Here is an 18517-nt window from a genome sequence, read left to right as displayed (position 1 = left end):
AGCCTTAGGATTCAAACTCTTTCAGTTGGCTAAGCCAGTTGCCTGGTCTATAAGTCCTTTGGAGTTCATAATTTAAAAAAAAAAAATTTTTTTTTACTCTCATTCCAGTGAGTTCACAGAAAGGAATAGAGAAAAACTATTCATTTACCATGTTTTATCATAAATCCAACTTTCACTGATTGTCCAAAGAGATTTATAAGGTGCCCAGGGGCAGAGTTCCCGTCTGTCTTGCTCATGTCTCTATATACTTCTGTAGCAAAGAGTAAATGCTCAATAAGTGCTCATCAAATGAATGGGAGAAATAGAATTCCTTTTAAAAACCACGAAACAGTGACCTGAAAGGACAGCAATCTAGTGACTAGCCACAAGGGGGCAGTGCCTCCATTCCTAGTAACCAAGATTAGCACAAAATTCAGAGAAACCTTCAGTTAGAGATCAGATTGGCTGATACACTGAACAGGTATTTTAACATCACGATGGTATTTACAGTGCTTCTCTAAGCCCAGAGGAGTCTCTGGAAGCAAAAACCCTTTTGGGAAGTAATTCTTTGCTGAAAGACTTGTGATGGGGATATTCCCTGAAGATTGTTAATAATCCTATGGATGCAGCTGACACGTGAGTACCTGGGGTTTCTGACCTTTGCACAGGGAATTCTAAAGGGGTGGAAATTCTGTGAGGGAAGGAGGTAGAGGTTTTAACCAGGCCTATGAAAAGAAGGAAACAAAATCTAGAGAGAGAAAGAGGAAAGAGAAAAGCCTAGAGGAAAGGCTGGAGAGTTAGGGAGTAGAATGTCCCTCAGAGCTCTAAGGAAGGTGATCTAAAAGTGATTTGGGGGAGTTCCCGTTATGGTGCAGTGATTAACGAATCCGACTAGGAACCATGAGGTTTTGGGTTCAATCCCTGGCCTTGTTTGTTCAGTGGGTTAAGGATCCGGCGTTGCCATGAGCTGTAGTGTGGGTCGCAGACGCGGCTCGGATCCCAAGTTGCTGTGGCTGTGGCGTAGGCCGGCGGCTACAGCTCCAATTAGACCCCTAGCCTGGGAACCTCCATATGCCAGAAAGATAAAAAATAAAAATAAATAAAAATGAAAGTGATTTGGAATACCTTCTTTTGTTTTTCTAAACAGGCATGTGAGGCCAACAGTTGAATCAGAGTCCTCAGTCTATGTGCCTCCAGGAAGGAGATGCAGTCTCCATCAACTGCAATTCCTCAAGTACATTCAATACCTTGCTTTGGTACAAGCAGGATGCTGGGAAAGGCCTTGTCCTCCTGATAACCTTATATAAGGCTGGTGAATTGACCAGAAATGGCAAACTGACTGCTCAGTTTGGAAGTACAAGAACGGAGAGCCTACTGAACATCTCAACCTCTGAGCCTAAAGATGCAGGCCCCTACTTTAGTGCTGGCAGCACAATGCTCCCCAAGCACCTGCAGCCTGTACCCAAACTTGCGACTGGGACTCCAGTCTCTGCTGCCTCCAGCTCCTGCTCCTCTGGGCATAAAATGTGATTATGCACACAACCCATGTCCCCTGTCCTTCCATTACTACAGTATTCAATGCTTTCTCTTCTAAAGATTGTGCTTTTGGCTTAATGAACGCAACTCCTTTTTCATGTACATAATAGATTTACTTACTTTGTCAGGATATAAAGAGAAATGATCACTACACAATCACAGTAGATTTAACATATTTCTCTTAAAAATGGACAGACATCACTGTACTAAGTAAGAAATAAGCCATAGAGAGCTAAAGCACAGAATAATGATGTAGAAAACAATAGTGTACTATAATTATGTAATGTGGTAACTACAGTACATTGGCGCTCATATTATGATACTATATAAATGTATCAAAGTAACACATTGCAAATCTTAAAGTTATACCATGTTACACATCCAATTTATTCAATTAAATACAAATAAAAATCTAAAATAAAACAAACAATGGTCAGCTATCAGTGAAATAGAATTGAGAGCTCAGGAATAAATACATTTATGGCCAATTAATTTTCAACATGGGTGCCAAGGCCATTCAGTGGGGAAAACGGTACAGGAACAACTGGATAGCCATTTGCAAAAGAATACTCACGTATATAAAAATTATCTCAAAGACCTAAATGTAAAGAGCTAAAGCTAAAAGCTCTTAGAAGAAAATGTAACTGAAATTTGGTGGCCTGGGACTATGCAAACTTTTCTTAGATATGACTCCAAGAGCAAAGCAACCAAGGAAATAATAGATAAACTGGACTTCATCAAACTTTAAAACTTGGAGTTCCATTGTACCGTAGTGGATTAAGGACCTGACACTTTCTCTGTGAGGATATGGGTTCGATATCCCCAGCCTCGTTCAGTGGATTAAGGATCCAGCATTGCTACAGCACTGCGGCGTAGGTCCCAGATGTGTCTCAGATCTGGTATACCATGGCTGTGGTGTAGGCCAGCAGCTGCAGCTCCAATTCAACCCCTAACCCGGGAACTTGCATATGCTGCAGGTGGGGCCATAAAAAGGAATTAAAAAATTTTTTTTTAATTTTTAAAAAATTAAAACTTGTGTGCATCAAAGATCACAAAGTTTTTCAAAATGAAAGTTAAAAGGCAACCCACCAGATGGAAGAATATATTCACAAAGCATATATCTGATGAAGATATAGTATTGAGAATATATAAAAAATAACTTACAACTCAATAATGAAAAGACAAATACCAATTTAAAAACAGCCAAAGGATTCGAGTAGACATTTTCCAAAGAAGATCTACAAATGGCCAATGAGCACACACACACACACACACACATATACTCAACATCGTTATTCATTATGGAAATGCAAATCAAAATCACAGTGAGATACCACATCACACTGACTAGAATGGCCATAATTTTTAAAAATGGAAAATGATATGTGTTGGTGAGAATCTGTAGAAATCAGAACCTTCATACGCTACTGGTAGTAATGTTACATGATGTAACCACTTTGGAAGACAGTTTGGCAGTTCTTCAAATGGTTAAATATAGAGTTATCATTTGATATAGCAATTATACTCCCGGATGTCTACCTAAGGATTAAAAACATGTTTGCAACACTTATATACAAATGTTCATAGCAACATGATTCCTATTAGCGAAAGGTTTGAAACAACCCAAGTGTCTATCTCCTAATGAAGAGACATACAAAATGTGGCATTGTCATTATATCCATATTAGGATTATGTCAAATCCTATACTCAACTCAACAATTAGAAAGTCTTTTCTTTTTTTTTCTCTTTTTTTCTTTTTAGGGCCATACTCGCGGCATATGGAGTTTACCAGGCTAGGGGTCTAATCAGAGCTACAGCTGCCAGCCTACACCACAGCCACAGCAACGCAGGATCCAAGCCATGTCTGCGACCTACACCACAGCTCATGGCAACGCCAGATCCTTAACCCACTGAGCAAGGTGAGGGATCCCCAGTAGGATGTTTCTGCTGTGCCATGAAGGGAACTCCTAGAAATTCTTTTGAAATACTCACGAGACATTTAGAAAATTTAATCCTGTACTTGGCTAAAAAGAAAATAAAACCAAAGACCAAAATCACAAAAATGGTAATCTCTGGACAGAATATAACAGAAGTAGAAAGAAACCATAAAAACATAACCAAGATTCCCCATATATTTGGATACTTAAAAATACACTATTAAATAATTCATAGGTTTAAGAAAATATTATGGTAGAACCAAAAATATTTTATTTTAATGACAATGAAAAAACCACCTATTAAACTTGTGAGATACAACTAAAACAATACCTAAAACGGTATTTCTAGCTTTAAGTGTATGTATTAGAAAGAACAAAGTTAGGATATCAATGAACTGAGCAGTCAACCTAAGGTAGGAAAAGGGAAACAAATAAATCCCAAAGAAAATGATACATATGAAATTTAATGAAAAATAGAGCAAAAACAAAACGTTTAAATGACTGACATTGATAAACCTCTGACTAAACTGGTAAAAGAGCAAGCAGATGGTACAAAGAAACATTAGGAAAGGGAGGAAGGGAGAGAATATCATTGAAGATACAGTAGATTTATAAGAGCACAACAATAACAATTCATCCCAGGAGTTCCTGACATGGCTCAGAAGAAATGAATCCAACTAGGAACCATGAGGTTGCAGGTTCGATTCCTGGCCTTGCTCAGTGGGTTAAGGATCCAGTGTTGCTGTGAGCTGTGGTGTACGTTGAAGACTCGGCTTGGATCCCAAGTTGCTGTGGCTGTGGTGTAGGCTGGCAGCTGTAGCTTGGATTCGACCCTTAGCCTGGGAGCCTCCATATGCCACTGGTGAGGCCCTAAAAAGACAAAATAATAATAAAAATAACGACAATTCATCCCAGCAAATTGAAATGTAGATTAAATAGTTGATTTCCAAAAGAAAAAAAAATTTCCAATACTGATTCAGGAAAAAATCTGAACACACCTAGCAGAAACAAAGAATTGAATCAAAAGCTAAATATTTATATAAACACACACACACACACACACCAACCCCAGGTCCAGTTTTATGAAAATATATATTAAAAGATCATTAGCATTATTTAAACATGATTTTGGAAAGCAAAAAAAAAAGAAAAACCTTCCCAATTCATTTTGTAATGCTATTACAACTTTGACTTAAAAAAGAAAACAACAAAAACAATTAAGGAGTTCCCATTGTGGTTCAGTGGTTAACAAATCCGACTAGGAACCATGAGGTTGCACGTTCGATCCCTGGCCTTGCTCAGTGGGTTAAGGATCCAGCATGTGGCTCGGATCCCGTGTTGCCGTGGCTATGGCTCTGGCGGAGGCTGGAGGCTACAGCTCCGATTAGACCCCTAGCCTTGGAACCTCCATATGCCGCGGGTGCAGAACCAGAAAAGACAAAAACAAACAAACAAACAAAATAATTAAAACAGCTTAGTAAAGGGAAATTTCATGAAAATTACTAAAAATATACAAATTAAAAATATTAGCAAATCTAAACTAGTAATGAATACATAACATGAAATAATGTGGGTAATTAGAGTTTATCTAAGAAATGTGAAGGCTTAACATTAGAAAGGTCTATTCCTGTGTTCCAAAATTAAACAAATTAAAAGAAAAAAATGAGAGCATCTCGGTAAATAATATTTTTAAATTAATGTTTTATTATGGACATTTTAAAATATGCACAGAAGAAGGAAGCATATAATATTATAAACTAGCACTCATCACCCGATTTCAACAATTGTCTATTATGACTGCATGACCAATCTTTCTTCATCCATACTCCTCCTCTCTCACCCTCACGCAGCTGAATTATTTTAAAGCTAAGCCTAAACATGTCATTCCATCCATAAATAACTCAAAATACATCTTTAGTATAAGGTCATATTTTTAACAGAACCAGAATCACATGATCACACCTAAAATATGTAGGGAGATTATTTGTCCAAGAATAGCATCTTTCTTTTTCTTTTCTTTTTTCTTTTTTGTCTTTTTGCCTTTGCTAGGGCCGCTCCCGCAACATATGGAGGTTCCCAAGTTAGGGGTTGAATCGGAGCTGTAGCCTCCAGCCTCCGCCAGAGCCACAGCAACACAGGATCTAAGCCGGGTCTGCAACTTACACCACAGCTCACGGCAACTCGGATCCTTAACCCACTGAGCAAGGCCAGGAACTGAACCCACAACCTCATGGTTCCTAGCCGGATTCCTTAACCACTGAGCCACGACGACGGGAACTCCCCAAGAATAGCATCTTGTTTATACTGATTCTTTGAGACTTATGCAAATGCACTTTATGGCCCAATGCTGAAAAAGAAATAGCCTCTCATTTTTGATGCAGAGTTCTGTATATGTCAATTAATCAAATTTATTTGTATTTTCTATATATTAAGTGATATTTTGTAGCGTTCCCCTCATGGCTCAGTGGTTAATGAACCCAACTAGGAACCATGAGGTTGCAGGTTCAATCCCTGGCCTCGCTCAGTGGGTTAAGGATCAGGCCTTGCTGTGAGCTGTGGTGTAGGTCACAGACGACGAGGCTCAGATCCAGCATTGCTGTGGCTGTGGCGAAGGCCAGCAGCTTGCAGCTCGGATTAGACCCCTAGCCTGAGAACCTCCATATGCCGAGGGAGTGAGGGAGCGGCCCTAGAAAAGGCAAAAAAGACCAAAAAAAAAAAAAGTGATATTTTCTTTCCTTGGTCTGTAATTGACAGAGATGTGTGGAAATCTCAGGGCATGCGTGAATTTTTTAATTTCTCTCTATAATTCTATCAATTTTTGCTTTATGTATTTAATGTTATTAAATGCATGGAAGTTCAGAATTATTATGTTGTGCTGGAATTAATTAAACCTTTTATTATGATTAAAGACCCTTTTTTAATCCCTTAAGGTGTTTCCTGTTTTAAAGTCTCTCTTTTTTTTCAGTTGTAATACAGATTCCTGAGTTTATTTTGGTTAATATTTTCCTATCACATTTTTTTATTCTTTTATTTTCAAACTCTCTCAGTTCTTGGGTTTTAAGTTAGTGTCTTCAAAAAAGCTTGTGCCTGGACTCTGGCCTTATGTCAATCTTACAGCCTCTGCTTTTAATTGGTGAATTTGTTCCATTTACATTGCTCATAATTTTTTGTAAATTAGGACTTGATTCCTCTACACTAACACATACTTTATATTTGTTTTCTGCTTTCTTTCCCTTTTGTGTGTGTGGGCAAGGCAATTCAATTAGTATCTTTGCTCTATTTTCTTATTCAATTTCCCCCTCTAGTGGTTTAGAAGTCACCAGGCACTTTCTTTTTACTTTTACTTTTACCTCTTTACCTCTTTTTTTACTTTTACCTCTTTTTTTCTTTCTGACGGCTTTTGAGATCTTCTCTTTGACTTGACAATATTTCTAGAACATGGTTGTTTAAACAAATAACCTGAATTGCTGGTTTAAAAATGTAGATCCTCAGATCCCTCCCCTGAAGAGTCTATACTATATTGAATTCACAATAATTCACATCTTTCAACTCACTAATTATCTCTTCAACTCTTGTTTAATTGGCTATTTTACCCATCCACTGAAATATTATATTCAACAATTATATTATCTCACTTATGAAAGTTGTATTTGGTTCTTAATCACATCTGCCTGGCCAATTTTTTTAAGTCTTGGTTCCTTGCTCCTTCTTTTTTTTTTTTTTTTCTTTTGTCTTTTTAGGGCCACACCCTCAGTATCAGAGCTGTAGCTGCCAGCTTACGCCACAGCAATGCAGGATCCAAGCCACATCTGCAACCTACACCATAGCTCACAGCAATGCCAGATACTTAACCCACTGAGCAAGGCTAGGGATCTAACTGGCATCCTCATGGATACCGGTTGGGTTCGTTAACCACTGAGCCACGATGGGAACTCCTCCTTGCTCATTCTTGATTTCCTGTATTTTTGCAAAGTTGCATACATAGATATTTTGTATTTAATAATTTCCATGTTTGAAGACCCTGGGAGTATAAATCGGTTGTTTGCTTTTGTTTTGCTTTTTACTAGCATTCATATCTTCCAGGAATAATGAGATCAATAATGAGCCTTCAAAAGAGTTTTCATCAAGACCTTTTGCCTCTCTTGCCATCTCTCCCTCTATTCCAACTCTCCACAGAGAGCTTCAGTCCTTCACCTCAGAGTGTGGATTCCTACCAGGAATGAACAGCATTTCTGATTTCCTGGTGTGCTATTCCCTTCTATAGTCCCAGAGCCACAGAACCACTCGCAGAGCTGTGGGTGGCTTTGGATAGTCTGCCCTTCAGTGGTGACACAGTTTTGGAAGAATCTGTCATCACTGGTAAAGCATGTGGATTCAAGTTTACAGCTATTCTGCAAGAGCTCTCAAGATGTCAGTGCTCTATTTTGAGTGACTCCCCTGAGAGATTGGTGGCAAGGATTTGAATTTGAATTAGAGCTAAGAGATACTTATTTTCCTGCTGGGCTGAAATCGCTATTTCCCTTTCAGGGTGGGGGTGGGGGTGGAGGGTGTGGAGAAGAGGGTGTTGGTTCAAAAACGGAAAAGAAAAAGCTCGAGGCTGTGAATCACGACATTCTGCACAGGAATAAAAAATCCAAGAAGTGAAAGATGAAGAAGTGGCCACAAGCTTCACTAGCGATCTTTTGGCTCCAACTGAGCTGTGAGTAACATCACTACAAAGGGTGAAAGATAACCAGGAAAACCTGAGGATTCATCTCCAGAAAACTTAGTTTAGGGTGGGGTGGGGAGTGGAATTCATTCTCACTTATCTGGAAGCATCTGTGGTATTAAGGGAGAATAATTAAGGTCTCTGAGAATGTTTGATCTGACATTGCTTTTTCTCTGGCTGACTTATCTGTTGCTCTTTTCTAAACAGGGGTGAGCAGTGATGACGAGGTGATACAGAGCCTGGCATCTCTGGTTGTCCATGAGGGAACAAATGCAACTTTCAACTGCACTTACAAAGTGACTAACTTTCAAAGCCTGCACTGGTATAAGCAGGAAGAGAAAGCTCTCACATTTCTGTTTCTGCTAATTGCAACTGGGACTGAGAAGAAGTCAGGAAGACACAGAGGTACATTAGATGGGAAAGAACTTAGTATCTTTCACATCACAGCCACCGAGACTGGAGACTCAGCTACCTACCTCTGTGCAGTGGAGGCACAGTGCTTTCTTGTCACCTGCAGCCTCTTCCCAAATGCTATGGCTGAGGCTCTTGCAACTGTTAGATGAGTTGCTTGCTTAATCAAGTAGGCCCTCAGAAATAAACTGTAAGGAAAAGCAACTGTTTGTCAAGGTCCTAGAGCTCATCTTGATAATTTCTCATGCAACCTCTGAGTCCCAACTCAGACTGAGTCACATCACTGTATTGACTCTCTTCTCTGTGCTTTTCTGTGGCATTCAGCATACCTCACATTTGTGGAGGGTCGCTCATATACTACCAACTCCATTACCACACTATTATGCCCTGTAGTAAAAAGAAAGCCCTTTTATGAGGATTGCATAAGTAACTAGTATGTGTAACACCCATCATGGGCTCTGCCTGACAGCTTAGATAAAGGAAAAGTGCAGTTTCTTTTTGCTTTTATACTTCTATCTAGAATGGACATATTCACATGTCGAGTTCTGCCTGAAACTTTTTTTTTTTTTTTCCAGCTGGACATTTTAGCAAAGAACAGAGTAGGAACCAGAAAGCATGATTGTTTGATTCAAAGAAAAGTTTTTCTTCCCCACTTGAAGCATCCTTACTTACCCTCTTCATTTTGGGGTTGTTGTTTCATGAAGTAGGTGCTTCATGGAAGCGATGTAGTAGAATTTTCTCAAGATGTTACACATGATTTTGAACACTTAGTTTCTTAATGTCTCCCAAAAGAAAGAGGTTAACTAAACAAAGTTATGCAAAACTAACATAAGCTTAGCTTAGTTAAGTTATAGTATATTCTTTCAATGAAAGATTATATAATTGCATATTGTATTTTCAAAGAGATGCAATGGAAATAACTGTTTATGGAGAATAAATACTATGTGTCTTGTACTTTGCAAGTGTTATTTCACTGAATTTTCAAAATAACTCTGATGAATCACTGTTTCTATTCTCAGTTAACAGACCAGAAAAATGCAAATTCAGAAAGATTAAGGTCTCCCCCCTCCCCAGAAAAAGAACTAGTAGAATGTAAAATCAAGTCTATCCAACTCCGAAGGCTATGTTTTCTCTATTATATGCCCCTGTTAAATATAACAGGTGAAAAAAAATGTATGCAAATTATGATCACAATTATATATCAGAAAAGTCCACAAAACACCAGAATAACAATTTGACATATGAATAAAATAACTAGTTCATGATAACATGTGGATAAAACAACACCGAGGAGTTCCCGCCTTGTTCAGTGAGTTAAGAATCCCTCTTTACTGTGAGCTGTGGTGTAGGCCGGCAGCTGTAGCTCTGATTAGACCCCTAGCCTGGGAACTTCCATATGCCGAGGGTGCTTCATGCAGGAGGTGTGTTCTTCAAAAGTTGTAAACTAGATTTTTATCTTTTCACCCTCCCCTACTCGTAATCTTCAAGATGTGGCCAAAATATGAAAAATAAAAATAGCAGCATCAACTCTTGTCATTCACTATAAAAATCATCCTACCCTCAGCAATTTACAGTCCACATGTCATCACGTTTTCCCATACAGGATGCCTGTTAGACCCTTAGTCTCTGATGTGCTAAATACAGTCATATATAAATGCTTCCCTTATGGATTTTTGTAAATTATGACACATTTTTAACATTTATTAAATGTGTGCAGCGGGTAAAGGAAGTCGATTATATTATTTGATCTGCTTATCAATCTGTTTAAAATAGTTCATAATTTTATATATTTCTTTCCTGAGAGGTAGGGAGGGGATCTTAGGAGACTTCCCATATAGAGGCTGAATGCAATGCCCATCTGTGACAAGCTGGGACATGGCTTTTACCTAACCAAGCATCATTTTCATCCTTAGCAGATATTTATGTAAACAGTGATGAGTCCCATGAATCCCACTGAATTTTTCCTAAAAAGTCATTAAGAGAAAAACAAACAAACAAAAACAAACAAACAAAAAAAACATGAGACTTGAGGTGTCTCACTCAAATCTTTTCAAATAATTTAACTTTTCAGCCATAGGATGGAGCCATCGACTTGTTAGAGTATGTTTAAAAAATACTCTAAAATATAAAGACTATAAAGTGATATTTAAAGTGTTTATAGGAGAATATATTTTTTAAGGTAAAGAAACTGAACAGTGCCATCCCCTTGTTCCTCAAGTATTCCTAGTCTAATTCCCACTAAATTAACTATGTTTTTTTCTTTAAGCATCTGCCTTAAAAGCTATGTTTCTTATCCAACAGAGTTAAAAAAAAATTTTTTTTTGTCTTTATTTTTAGGGCCATACCCACGGCATATGGAGGTTCCCAGGCTAAGTGTCCAATCACAGTAACGCCAGATCCAAGCCAAGTACACTACTGCTCACGGCAATGCCAAATCCTTAACCCACTGAGCAAAGCCAGGGATCAAACCAGCATCATCATGGATGGGAGTCAGATTCATTTCTGCTGAGCCATGATGGGGAACTCCCCAACAGTTTTTAAGGTTCCCCTCACCACCGTCCTCCTTTTGTCCTTGCCTGACTCACCTGGATCCAGCACATCCCACCTCTTGATAGTATCATCAGAAAGTCCTCAGGAGATTTACACAAAAGTGCACATTTTTATAAGTTGTCGAGGTGCTGAGTTTATATCTCAAAATACATTCATCCAGCACCTTGATAGAAAGACATCTCTCATGACCAAAACCTGTTTTAGTGAATTGGAGCAACCTTTCCTTGCACTAGTTCAGAGCTGCACAAGGTGGGAGCATTTACGAATCCCAAATACTGCCTAGTTCTAGTTCCGAGGGATAAGACAATTCCTGAGCTGCCATAGAGAGATTCTGGCCAAGACTCCCAGGTGGCTATCCCAAAATGAAAATTCCTGAGACCCATTTCCAGCCTTCCTGCACATAGCAGGTATTCAATAAATGGCACTTAGGATCAGCTAGATTTATTACAATAACTATATTGTATCTAAAGGGCACTTTCCACAGATGCCATTCCAGGCATTGGTGCCACTTAAAACACAGGTCTCCAAGACCAGCGGATCCTCCCACCCACAGCTGAACCAAGTGCACCCCTCTCTTTTCTGGACTCAAGATAGTGACCCTACTATTCTAAATCATGACTGCCTTTCCTTTTTTCTTTCCATTCTCTCTCTCTCTCTCTCTTTTCGCTTTAACGAATCTATACTTTCAAAAGAAAATATTGGTGAAAGGTTTTTTTGTTTGCTGGTTTTTCTGTTTGCTTTTTCAAGAAGAGCCGTGAGACACAAAGAACACGGTAAGACCTCTCACAGCTGGTCACTGGCTCAGGGCTATGAAGAGCTGACAAGGTTGGCAGCAGAGACTCAACTGTCCTGGGGGGAGTAATGCCCCTGGAATGGGGACAGTTTCTCTTTCACTTTCCTGTTTCCTGCTGTAACAAGAACCAACAGAATTTACGTCTCAAAGGAGGAAATTCTCACCAAAATAAATGCTCTTAATGCTAGTTACAAGATTCATATTCATTTGCTGTAGAAGAAAAAAAATGAATTAAAGCAACATCTATAACCTCAACCTACAGAAATTACTACTGTTAAGTGTTGAGCGTTTATATTTTCCTTTTCGCCTGTGTTTGCAAGCATGAAAAAAATAAGTCTAGAGAGATGTGGGAGTTCACATTACTTCAAAGAACAGGTGTTTCTCAAAGTCTGCAAAAGGAGATATTTCCGTTCCTTAAAAATAAAAATTAAAAAAAAAACAACTTCCTTATATAGGTTGAGCTCCTCCCATTTCTGACTTCTGAGTCACAGCAAGAACCCTCCAGAAATCCTCTCCCAGTGAATGATTATGAGACACAATCATTTTGAAGCAGCTGCTGAATAAGGTAAACTCATTAATGAGGAATCCAGAGGAAACGATGAGTATTAAGTGTATTTTCATTCCACTTCTAGCACTGGCCCTTCCAGGTAATTGAGTCTCATCCTGCTCTTGAGTTGCACATCTGGATGAGGCTGCTAGCATGACCCTTGTTGATGTGTGTTTTATGTTGCAGGGCGTGTGAAAGCAGACTGGATCAGACCCCAGGAGACTAGAGTATCTGGAATGGAGGGAAAGACTGTGAGCCTCCTTTGTAACTATTACACTTCATCTACGGGCTACATTGATCTCTTTTGGTATCGACAGTATCCAAATCAGGCACCAGAATATATTCTCTACAGAGGGTGGGGATACTCTGGAAAAGGATTTGCCAGTTTTGCCACGGAAAAGTTTTATTCAGAGAACACAGCAAATACAACAAACTTGTACATCAGGAAGGTGGTGCCTGCAGATGCTGCCCTGTATCACTGCGCTCTGAGGAGGCACAGAGAGGCGACTGCATAGGGCTGCCGTACAAGAACAGCAGCACACAGGAGGAAGCAGAAGGCAGCACACAAAACCACACTGAACTGTTTTCTTCTGCAAGACATCATGGGCACTTAGAGATCTTGAACCAGGAAAATTCTGCTGTTTAGTTGTAGTCACATAGCTTAAGCTTTTGGAATTCTCATTTCCCTACATTAGAGCTAATAATTTAAGCTATGAGACATGGCCTTGAACCCTTGGGTTAAGTGCCTGGCATCTCCTGGGTGCTCAGCAAATGGACTTTTTGTCTTTTTCTCAGTAACTATTTGGCCTCATAGGATCTTTCTATCAAATCTCTTTTATACCACACTGGCAAGAAAAATAGTAATAATAAAAAATTAAAACCCTGAAAACACAGCTCCAGCACCCAGAGGCGGCTTCTTTCCCAGGGGTCCCCTGTAAACACGCCAGGCATGGATGTACACAGTTAGCAAGTCCAACCCTTACAGAACAAAAGGGGCCTGACACGCATCCCTGAGCTCATGGCCATGGGCAGTTCGGTATTTCTCAAGCTGTGAACAGGAACAGGAGCTAGTTCCTCACAAGACCAAAGGGAAGAGGAGGAGGAGGTTTGGCATTAGGTGGTGGATGAGGAGGAAGACACTGCTTGAGTAGCCATCACCAGGCTATTGTGTCAGCTCTTACTTTTCCAGGTGGAGACGGGAGACCACGTGAGTGAGTGGAATCCTCGCATAGGATGCTTGAGCCTGAGGGCACCTGCACCTACTATGATGGTTCAAACCACACTTCTAACCGACTACTACCATCCAATCCTTCTCTGGGCAAAGCCTAGAGTTTTTGTTTGCACAGGTGTTGGTTGGGATGGAAAAGACAAAGGAAGATTTAGAGCCTTATTCAGTATACAGTGTGTCTGCCCTGGCAGCCTTCAGCTTTCAGGCTGCAAACCTTGAGCTCCTGCACTTCATGGTGAAGCTTATATCAGCCCCACTGAGGCTGGATAAGTGCACTAGCCATGAGCCATGAAGAAGGACTTGGAAACAAGAGAGCGAATCAGATTTTTTTTTTTTTTTTTGCTTTTGAGAGCTGCACTGAAGGCATATGGAAGTTCCCAGGCTAGGGGTCTAATCGGAGTTACAGCTGCTGGCCTCCACCACAGCCACAGCAATGCAGGATCCCAGCTGGTCTGCAACCTACACCACAGCACAGCACCACACCATACCACGGCAATACTGGATCCTTAACCCAACGAGTGAGGCCAGGAATCGAACCTGCAACTTCATGGTTCCTAGTCAGATTCGTTTCCGATGTGCCCCAATGGGAATTCCCCAGGTTTTTTGGGGGTTTTTTGTTTGTTTGTTTTAATGTTTCCTTTTACAAAAAGAAGCTTGAGTTTTAAAAGGTTAAGAAATTCTGTGGTAGAAAATAATTTGTAGAGATCTGCTTAAAGCTATCCTCTTTAAAAAACTGAGCTCTGAGACTATTGCTAAAGAAGGTGTAAAAGAATTTAAGGAGAGTAAGCACTCTTCACTTCAGCTTGTGGAAAATTGTTCTTAGTGTACTCTGTTGGTGACAATACAACGTATTGGTATGTCTTTACATAGTGAGCAACTTGGAAAGGGATCCCAAGATTCATTTAAATGGTTTGCATCTTTTTTTTTTCTTTTTGCCTTTTCTGTGGCCACTCCTGTGGCATATGGAGGTTCTCAGGCTAGGGGTCTAACTGGAGCTGTAGCCACCGGCCTACGCCAGAGCCACAGCAACGTGGGATCTGAGCCGCGTCTGCGACCTACACCACAGCTCACAGCAACGCCAGATCTTTAACCCAATGAGCAAGACCAGGGATCAAACTTTCAACCTCATGGTTCCCAGTCAGATTCGTTAACCACTGAGCCACGATGGGAACTCCCTAAAGGGTTTGCATCTTTAACTCATTTCTCGGAATTTACATTTAGGACCAATCTTAAGTAGAGAAAAAACTGCTAGGCAAAAAAAAAAAATGCACTAGTAAAATTTTTTAACCATTTAGAGAAATTTGAGTGAAAGCTGTACAATGATTTAGTGAGGTAATTACTAAAACTATAACAACATGGATATGCTCTTGCCATACAGTTAAGTAAAACAGAGTACGTATTTGTTATGCCATGCTTAACACTAATGTTATACAATTGAATCACATAGACAAAAGCTGGAAGGTGTGATGCAAAAATGAAAATAGGAATCTATTTATGGCATTGCATTTCTCAGCATTTTAATTTTTACTTTTTTAGGCAAAAATTATGTACTTGTTTCTACACAGATAACTTTTTTTTTTTTGTCTTTTTGCTATTTCTTTGGGCCGCTCCCGCGGCATATGGAGGTTCCCAGGCTAGGGGTCCAATCGGAGCTGTAGCCACTGGCCTACGCCAGAGCCACCCCAACGCGGAATCCGAGCCGCGTCTGCAACCTACACCACAGCTCACGGCAACGCCGGATTCTAACCCACTGAGCAAGGGCAGGGACCAAACCCGCAACCTCATGGTTCCTAATCAGATTCGTTAACCACTGCGTCATGACGGGACCTCCTACATAGATAACATTTTCAGAAGACTCTTAGCTCCAAACTTTGTAGCTGGTGTTAAATACCTGAGGACTTTTCTCTGTCCCAGATCAGCCCCCTGCCCCCTGCCATTCCTTCTCCCTTAATCCTTGGACACCAGGTTTCTGGCTTACCGCCCCCCTAACTTCTCTTCCTTCGTTCTCTCAGACTCACTGACAGAGCCTCCACTGGAATGCCCTGTGTGTCTCCAACTCATCTTCGAGATGGACAAATAAGAAAAAGCTACCGTCAGCTATCTGTAGTAGACCCAGTTGGTGGGAGATTGAATATATGGTAGCAGAAATCTCCATCGACCGTTCATGGGAAACCATTTCTGGTTTCAAAGAAGGAAGAGTAGGTAAAGCTATAATCCTCACAATTAGTTTTGTCTTACAATTGTTTGAAATTAGTTATATATTTAAGTTGTACCTGGAAGGGAGATGAATAGCTTTTCTTTTTTAAAACATTGGAACATCACAGGTAAAGCATACGTCCTCTCTGTCCATATCTTCATCTGGTTTCTTTTCCCAGAGGTAAATGCTACTTGGGGTTTGTAATATATGTTTAGATTCCTTATCATAATTAATATGGACATACATGTATGCATGTACTCATGGGAAATATATACTATTATCCTGTGGTATTTTTACATAAACGTTAACAGATTAATGTTCTAATCAGAAATTTCCTTTTATCTTACTCAACAAAGTGAACTTGAAGCCTAACCATGTTGATAGACTATTTTATCCCCTTTTAATTCATACAAGGTAAATCATTGTATCAATAGCCTATTGTTTATTTACTAATACCAGTAGTAATGATATTATTTCTCTGTAAGGTAGAGAACCAAGGCTCAGAAAGATTAACTTACCAACATCACAGGACCAGTAAGTGGCAGAATGGAACATAAATCAAATCTTCTGACTCTTAGAAGGTTCTTCTAACCCTAATCTATGTTTTTCTTGTTTCTCATTTCCAACACCATAAGGACCAGGAGGAAGGCTTTCTTCACAGAAACCAAATCTCCCAAGCAAATCTGAATAGATGGCTTCTTATATAAATTGCTTCTCATTTGGCATTGCCTGTGACTATTAGGCAAAATAGACAACAAAGCCCCTCTTCGCCATATTTGTAAGCTTTCCAATAATGCTACACTGTGGTTGATGCTGCCATTTTTTCCCCCTCGCTCCGATTTCCCTCACTTCCAACCAAAGAAGCCTATCTCTATTCAAAATATTCCACAACAGGCAATCAAGCCTTATATTTGCATCTATTGGGGAACAAAACAGACAGTGGATAACTGTGGGAAGCCATGACGTGATGGAGCATCAGCATATTGTACTGGACACCCAGCTTCCAGCTCTGCAGCTTCAGGGTCCCAGGGCTCTACGTGAGGCTGGTCAGGCACACAGCACAGAGGGGAGCCCTGGGATTGGCAGGACAAGACAGTTTACTCAGGGAGAGCAGAAGACTGCCTGCATGTGCTGAACAGCCTGCCCAGGACGACTGCGGCTCCATCTTCCTCGGTAGGGACTGATGTCCCTCAGGTGGGAACATCTAGAGATGCTTTGGGCCAGAGAGAAAAGGAGTAATAGATATAAGGCTGTGATTTCTTCAGCAACCTCCTTCAGTCACAGAGGGTTCAGGGGGTTCTAAACAGGCTGTTCAGAACCATCTCACTGTGAGTCACAGATATAACCCACCTTGTTCTCTGTTGTCACTTCTGCCAAATTCGGGAGCACCCAAAGAGTCGTTCAATCTCAGCCCGTGATCTTTACACAAGAAGGGGAGTTTGTGGCTCTGAACTGCAAATACTTTGCAAGTAATCTGATTCTTTTCTTTCTGGATTTGGGAGGCATCCCAGTGGGGAGACATTGCAAGTGATTTTTCAAATTTCAGCAGCCTCCAGGATGGACCATTTTTTGTGAACTTGCAGAAAGCAGCCAACACTGTCCATTCTCACCATCTCAACTGTGAGGCCAGGAGACTCAAAGGTCCACTGCTCAAGATGTGTGCTCAAGATGTCCATAGTAAGAGGAACAACAAAAACTATAAGAACAAAACCTCAGAACTTGTACCCCAGATTCACCTGCTGCAGGGGTTGGGGGAGACCCACAGACCCTAAACTGAAAAGAAGATTAGAAACTGTGGGGAGCATAAATGAAGTATGGAAAGGAAATGGATAATTGTGTTACAGGAGAAACCATCTCGGACTGCATTCACTGAATGTTTTCAATCCCCAATCCTAAAATCGATTCTCACATTCAAATTTTAGCAGATTAGAGGGAAAAAAAAAAAAAAAAGCCAGCATTTTCTTTTAATCTCATTATTCTTCTTTTTACTTTAAACTTTTTTAAATGAATTAGATTTTTTATTAGAGTATAGCTGATTTCCAGTGTCAATTTCTGCTGTATACATAGTGACCCAGTTATATATATATATATATATATACATTCTTTTTCTCATATCATCTACCATCATGTTTTATGTCTAATCTTTTTTCTTTAAACTTTTAATAAAATTCAAATTATGAAAATAATGCTGCTTATTATAGTAAATGAAGCAATACAAAAATATATAAAGAAAAAGTTAATCCTTACTCACACCTCTCTCTCATCCCTATGAGGTAAACAATTTTGATAACCTGGTGAGTGTCTTTTCCACCATTCTCCCTGTCCATATAAACAGAGACAACATACAGCTATATATATAGAGTAGTTGGTGGGTTGGTTTATATGCTTATTGCTTTGTTGGTTTGTCTTTATTGATATATATGTATATATAAAGTAAATGTTTTATTTTTCACATAGTATAATCATAGGCATGCTACAGGTCAGAAGACATTGTTCTAACTTATTTAACTTATGTCTCCTTGTCCACAGTATTGATGTACCATAATTTATTCAAGCATTTCTCCACTGATAGATACCCACTTTTGTCAGTTTAGCACTACTGCTGTGATAAATAACTATATCTACACAGTT

At 39.8% G+C, this 18517-nt stretch overlaps 1 pseudogene and 2 gene segments (V, D, J or C); all 3 read left to right on the top strand.

The window, feature by feature from the left end:
* The window catches only part of LOC125134938 (T cell receptor alpha chain MC.7.G5-like), a 446151-nt pseudogene that overhangs the window by 72701 nt on the left and 354933 nt on the right, over window positions 1-18517 (top strand).
* Window positions 1-18517, top strand: part of LOC125134937 (T cell receptor delta constant-like) — a 311823-nt gene that overhangs the window by 24006 nt on the left and 269300 nt on the right.
* On the top strand, window positions 8064-8763 carry LOC125134965 (T cell receptor alpha variable 36/delta variable 7-like). The segment is given in 2 exon segments: window positions 8064-8151; window positions 8368-8763. Coding segments are annotated over 2 exon segments (408 nt in total).

This window comes from Phacochoerus africanus, chromosome 9, assembly GCF_016906955.1.
Source record: "Phacochoerus africanus isolate WHEZ1 chromosome 9, ROS_Pafr_v1, whole genome shotgun sequence".
Lineage (NCBI taxonomy): Eukaryota > Metazoa > Chordata > Mammalia > Artiodactyla > Suidae > Phacochoerus > Phacochoerus africanus.
This window is presented reverse-complemented; position numbering and strand designations above follow the sequence as displayed.